The sequence below is a fragment of the Poecilia formosa genome, unplaced genomic scaffold (genome assembly GCF_000485575.1).
Source record: "Poecilia formosa unplaced genomic scaffold, Poecilia_formosa-5.1.2 Scaffold122, whole genome shotgun sequence".
Lineage (NCBI taxonomy): Eukaryota > Metazoa > Chordata > Actinopteri > Cyprinodontiformes > Poeciliidae > Poecilia > Poecilia formosa.
Window position 1 is genome coordinate 561329 of NW_006800061.1, and position 6739 is coordinate 568067.

Genomic DNA, 6739 nt, shown 5'->3' on the forward strand with positions numbered 1-6739 from the left:
TATTGGACTCATAGAACGTGACTCACTGTCATCCTCACACATTATAAACGCAACAAGCGAGAAATAAAACTATCATTTCCCTAATTATGACGCACAATGTAGAACAAGTGGGTGAGAGTGGTCATTAATTCATTTTTGTTAAGTGAGAGGATGGAAGTGGCACAAAATGTAAAGTTTAAAAGTTAGATTTTTGTGCTTTTTGTTATTATGCTTTTATTTATTATTTCATTGTTTTTTTGTTTTTTTTTACTTGTTTATTTTTATTTATTTTTTTTGCTGAGGCCTGCTGTTCTGTGTCACCACATCTCGGTGCCTTGTTCTCAGACACGCCTCGATCTTCGGACACACATCCGAGCTGTGGAAGGCTATTAGTAGGTGTGAGCTGTCAATCAGCCGCGGCCCGCCCAGGTGCTCCGCAGACGGGAAGCGCTTATGTGTTTTGCAGCCTCCCCCAGCAGCTGTGCAGTGGGACCTCTGTGGCTTCGCGCAGGACCACCAGACGGCAAAAAGGGCCAAAAATGTAAAGGATTAAGCAGCTTTGCACCGCTTGTTGAAAGTATGTGTGCTTTGGAAGCCTTAAAAAACAAAGAAAAGGAAAGGAAAGAAACGATGCGTAAAGTTGCAGCTGCGCACCACGGACGTTCAGTAATCTGTGCGTAAAACTGAGAGACACTGAGGAGAGAAGTAAAACTTCGGCGGGGGATTTTTTATTTTTTCCAGCGAAATGGATGCGAAAGGCTGAGAAGGAAGGAAGGAATTATTTTTATTGTTATTGCTGTTATTATTTACTCTGATGTGGAGCGTTAAAGCTGTTAAAAGGGACACGCTCTGTGAATCTGTCAGGTATGCAGACTTGAGGTAAAAAAACAAAAAAAAAAAACAAAAGTAGGACATCGCCGCTCTGCAACTTTTTCCTGCCATCCATCTGTTATGATCGTCCTCAGCTCCGAGGCTCTCTGATGTCACAGCTCCGGCGGAGTCTAGAGTCACATTTTACCGCTTACAAACAGCACTCTACCTCTCGCCATCACCATCGGCATGGACGAAAGCGTTGAGAACGTAGCTGGCAACAGCTGCGCGGACGCGGAGAGCGTCGGCCTCAGCGTGCTCAACTGGGAGCAAGTGCAGCGGCTGGACGCCATCCTCACGGGCTCAATACCCATCCACGGCCGGTGGAGCTTCCCCACTCTGGAGGTGAAGCCGCGGGACATCGTCAATGTTGTCCGTAGCCGCATGGAGGAGAAGCGGATACACGTCCGGGAGGTGCGTCTGAACGGATCCGCGGCCAGCTACGTCTTGCATGAGGACAGCGGTCTGGGATGGAAAGATTTGGACTTAATATTCTGCGCGGACCTGAAGGGAGAGTTGGAGTTTCAGTTAGTAAAAGAGTTGGTCCTGGACTCACTTCTGGACTTCCTGCCTGAAGGGGTCAATAAACAGAAGATCACACCTCTGACCTTAAAGGTAATTAATTACACATCAGCTCTTGCAAAGTAGAACTTGTGGAAAACCAGAACTTTTCAGCTTTTCAAGGAAGAAAAAAAAAAAAGATCCTGGAAAATCTAAACTTTTGAACGTAATACCCCTAAATTGTATTTGAGTAGGCCTCACCAAAGTATAGGGTTGAGTTTGGCCTAAACTAGAAGCCTGCACATTAAAAAAAAGAAAGAAAGAAAAAAGAGGGGGGGGGGGTTGATTTCCAGTTCAGACAGGATTCTGTCTAATCCAATTGGAGCCAGCGCTACATTAATCATTCGGCCCTCAGTTACCTGGATATCAAGGACTACCCTGGCTACTAATGGCCCACCAACAGGTGTGATTGTCAAAGCATCATGACTGAGATTTTTATCTGCACAAACAGAATTAATGTGGAGTTGCTGAAGCTGTCAACAGCCAAAAGTTCATCAATTTCTTCTCCTACAAAACTTATGATTGACAAAACCATAAACACAAACATGAACCCATATGAGTCAGTAATAGCAGCTGGGGAGAAACGTTTGGACTACTGCAATGGCTGAAACTACATTGCAGCTGTGAAGGGGAGTACAAGAGAGGAAGATGGGTTAGTGGGCCTCTGGGATGGATTAAAGGAAGGTGGATGGTTTTCAAATATTTCAAGACATTTTGTAATGTGTACCTTGAGAATTGATTTTATTAAAACCAAAAGCCACGCTTGGTTGGAATACTTAAAAAAAAAAGTACCATTATTTATTACAGTTTTCCATTTATTTTAAAGTAATGTATAAAACTTGAGCGAACATGATCGTAAAACGTGCAGTAAATTTAATAGCGGATTTCAAATAATCATGCAGAACATTAAACATCTTTGCCAATCCAGGGCCAAATGTCCGACAATCCATTTATACTTCCTGTAGCTTACAATTATATCTTTTCAATTTTTTTCTACTAGTGATTTTTACAATCCATAGTAGTTCTAAGCAGCTCAATTTGTCTTATTTTTAAGTCTCAGACAAGTGTAGTAGTAGTAGTAGTAGTAGTAGCCTTTTTTCAGTCATCTGACCAGCAGTGCCCAGCAAGGAGAAGGGGCAATGTTGCACAAGGTCATAAAATTACTTTAAATAAAATCAGTGTGTTGAAACCTTAAAATATTGGTAAGCAGCCTAATATTAAGTTACTAACATCAGAGGATTTTTATTAATTTACACTTTCATTGTTATTTAAGTAAGATTAAAGGCACTGGTTTGAATTGTCTTTTTTTTTTTCACTATGACCTCAGTGACCCAATAAAGGTGCCAAGATCAATATTCTCCATCTGTGTCAATGGCTGATTAGTCCCAATCTCTTTGTTTCCAGGAGGCTTATGTTCAGAAGATGGTGAAGGTTTGCAATGACTCAGACCGCTGGAGTCTCATCTCGCTCTCCAACAACCACGGCAAAAACGTGGAGCTGAAGTTCGTGGACTCTCTCCGCCGGCAGTTCGAGTTCAGCGTGGACTCCTTCCAGATCCGCCTGGACTCGCTCCTCCTCTTCTACGAGTGCTCCGAGCACCCCATGGCCGCCACCTTCCATCCGACGATCATCGGCGAGAGCGTCTATGGCGACTTCCCCACCGCACTCGATCACCTGCGGAGGCGGCTCATCTGCACCCGGAGCCCCGAGGAGATCCGGGGCGGCGGCCTCCTCAAGTACTGCCACCTGCTGGTGCGAGGCTTCCGCGCGGCCTCCGACGCGGAGATGAAGCTGCTGCAGCGGTACATGTGCTCCCGCTTCTTCATAGATTTCCCCGACGTGGGTGAGCAGCGGAGGAAGCTGGAGTCCTACCTGCAGAACCACTTCGTGGACCTGGAGGAGAGGAAGTATGACTATTTGGCCACGCTGTACGACGTGGTCAGGGAGAGCACGGTGTGCTTGATGGGACACGAGAGGCGTCAGACGCTCGGCCTCATCTCGTCGCTGGCGCTTCGAGTCCTGGCCGAGCAGAACGCCATTCTCAACGCTGCCAACGTAACCTGCTTCTACCAGCCGGCTCCTTACGTGTCAGACGGCAACTTCAGCAACTACTATGTAGCGCAGGTTCAGCCGATCTACCCTTGTCCACTTTCACCTTCCCAGCAGTACTTTACTCCTTTGCAACACTCCTGGTATTCCACCTGGATGCCCTGTAACTAAACTTTCTGGATGCCCATGTAGTTTTGTGGAACTCGTGTCTGCATGAAAAGAATGCATCTTCTTGTTTTTAGCATGAAACGAAGCTGTTCCCTGTGTCAGGGCACACGCAGTGAGAGAGAGAGAGAGAGAGAGAGAGAGAGAGAGGACTTAAAACTGATTGGTTTGTGGGTTTGGTAGATCAAATGTCTGCTGAGCCACGAAGCCCTCCAAGATATGATAACTTTGTTAATTTTCCACAGCTTACAGGAAGTTACATGCACACTCTGAGCATTAAAAACCCAGAATATTCACCTTACATGCACCAGAGCAGCCTGGTGAAAATATGGATTCATTCACATGGTTTCTTCTGCTCTGTGCATGTGTTGATGTGTGGGTGTGCATGCGAGTGTGTCTGTTTGTGTGTGGAAGAGTCTTTACGCAAGCAATGCAAAAAAAAAAGAGGAACTGGGTACTGTTTACAAATCCAAAGATCTGCTTTAATGCTCAAGTTTTCTAAAGTTCACGCAGTAAAAAAGAAAGAAAGAAACAACAAAACAATGCATGTTTTATTTCTGTACAGGACTAATTTTAAAGTGCCTATACCAAGCCTAAAATGGAAAAAAAAGCATTTTTAGGATTCATTACTATAGAAAAGTATCTTGTCCTTAACATGATACTGAATGTATTTATGGAATTGAAAAAAAAAATTCTCAATGCTGAGTCAGGTCTCTTACACTGAGGGAGCTTTTGGAGCAACTTTTTTTTTTTTTTTTTTTTTTAAACAAGGAGTTTCTGAACACTCTGCTCATCAGCACTTCTGCAGTCCAATTGTGTTGTGATTACCAAAGAGGAAGTAACATCATAATCTCATTTTCTGTAGAAGTCGCTTGTGGGGGGATGGGGATCAACATCTTAGTAAAAATAGATTTCAATAAACGATAGCCGAAAGACAGAGGCTTGGATGCAAAACAGCAAACATGAGACAACATAATAAGAATCTAAATTAAAATGAAAGTGGATTAATGCATGTAAACAAAAGGGGGATGATTTAGTTGCTTTCAAAGAGACATAAAATGGTACAATAAGGAATACATGCCCATTGTGTGCAAGTTTCGTCAGTGCACTTCTCTTGTTTTTGCTCTGTGATGAGAATGCATTTAAATAAGTCAACATGGTGGTATTTTTTACGATGCAAAAAGTAAATAACAGTGAATGTTTACATATATGTAAAGGTACAGCTGGATAACCAAAATTAAAAATAAAAAATAAAAAAAAGCAGTCAAGCAAAAGATCTGAAACTAAATAACACAATACACTTTCCATGCATGATTTAACAGGAGATAAAGCAATATAAAATTACACTGGAAAGTTGTGAAAACATTGTGAATTTATCTAATCGTATTTAAAACATTTTCCCCCCCTCAATATTTAGCAGTAAACGACTACAAGTATTTAACTTTTTTTTTACCATTGACATTTGTTGCACTTGATCATCTCAGTACATCTGGCCCTCAGGAACAATCTGCATGCAGAAAATACAAAAAAACAACAAATTTTTCAAATCAATCAGTGGAACAAGTTAAGAGGCAAAAATGTTCCTAGCTAGACAGCAAAGTGGAAGGAACTGCACCTATTCAGCCGTATGCAACATATTCCTTTGAGTCATTCTTTACCTGAATTGTTTGCAGATTTGTAACTGGCACTGTCGCACTAAAACGGTGTCTCGAAGACCAACTACAAATTCATATTTGAAAAATCTGTTACAAATTTCGTAATGCGTCAGTCTCTTTTTGGCAATACAGCTACCATTGAATGCAGCCAGGATTATAAGCAGAAATGCCTCTCTAAATAAAACCAGCCCATTACAAAAAAGGCAAATTCAGTGCAGTAGTTGCATTAAGGTAGTGCAGTTGTTCTGCTACTAGCAAACAATAGTTACACTGAAGCATATTGTTAAATATCAAAGAACCAATGTAGGGAAAAAAAACTGCTGAAAAAGCAAGATTCTGCCTGGTTTATAGGGTTTGCCAACATAATAATAGACAGACAGATAGACAGACAGACAGACAGATCATAGGGGATCTTGCAAAGATCGAGAGCAGGATTTGAAGAAATGCTGCGCGTATGTAAACTAGCAACTTCATAAACTTCACTGCTAAGTAGAGAGGTAAAAAAATAAATTCCTAATTAAAGGAACAATCCTGTTTCCTTTTAAGTGTATGTTTATGTTTTCTCCAGGAGACCATTTTTGCCTCCTGGCTTGTTTTTCCACTGACTTAACCCGATGAACTGAGGTAAAACTAAGATTACAATGGCCCCATGACATATGAATGCACTGAAAAAGACAAAGACGAGTCAGGATTTGAGGGGTTTAGCTGATGAAGAGGACGTTCGATGAGTGGAAAAAGCGCGCAGCACGCTCAGCGACGCGGGTATTTCAACGGCAACAACTGGCTTTTTTCCTGTGCTGGATTTGTCATGAAAGCAACACAGGTGCATACATTCAAAATTTTAAAAAAGCACTCAGCAAATTTTCCAAAACATGCCAGAACTCCTATTTTTTATATGTGGTGATCTCTATTTTTGTACAGAACGTGTCGGGGTTGGTGTAGCAGGCCTTGTGATGTATGGTTTTTGTGTAACTTTTACTTCAGCTGATGAAAAGCAGTACAGCTGAATGGAGGTTTTACGGAGTTAAGGTACATGTTTTGTTTTGTTCTGTTCTGTTCGTGTGTGTGTGTGTGTGTGTGTGTGTGTGTGTGTGTGTGTGTGTGCGCGTGCGTGCTCGCACACAGGTGTTGTGGATTTGTACCATTCAGATGGAACGATGATGATGATGATCTGACAGCTGTTCAGGTGTCAAGTTGATTAACTTGATCAATAAAAAAAACAAAAACATCAAAAATGACTTGTTTCATCTAAAGTTTTTGTGTTGTTTTTCCTTCCCCCTTTTGAATTGCTCTTATTTGTAGAACTTGGTTGCTCATAGAAAAGGCCACATTAAGTCAACGCTCTCAGGTGCCCACAAAATCCCCACTTTCACTGCCAGCCACCGACAGCTGAACGTGAAGGATTTCCCCTCCAGAAGACGTCACGGACGAGCGTCAGCAGGCGTCATGATGCCGTTTGC

At 42.2% G+C, this 6739-nt stretch overlaps 1 protein-coding gene across 1 annotated transcript; it reads left to right on the forward strand.

The window, feature by feature from the left end:
• Positions 1-302: 302 nt before the first annotated feature.
• On the forward strand, positions 303-6094 carry LOC103144141 (protein FAM46A-like). Its single transcript, XM_007560984.2, has 2 exons — positions 303-1464; positions 2815-6094. The coding sequence occupies exons 1-2, from the start codon at positions 1039-1041 to the stop codon at positions 3628-3630; spliced, it is 1242 nt and encodes a 413-aa protein (XP_007561046.1). The 5' UTR covers positions 303-1038; the 3' UTR covers positions 3631-6094.
• Positions 6095-6739: the final 645 nt, after the last annotated feature.

Excerpts from the sequence above, each read along its gene's own strand:
- LOC103144141 (XM_007560984.2), top strand. The coding sequence starts at position 1,039 with ATGGACGAAAGCGTTGAGAACGTAGCTGGCAACAGCTGCGCGGACGCG. Across the intron at positions 1,465-2,814 it reads TCACACCTCTGACCTTAAAG|GAGGCTTATGTTCAGAAGAT; the intron begins GTAATTAATTAC and ends CTTTGTTTCCAG.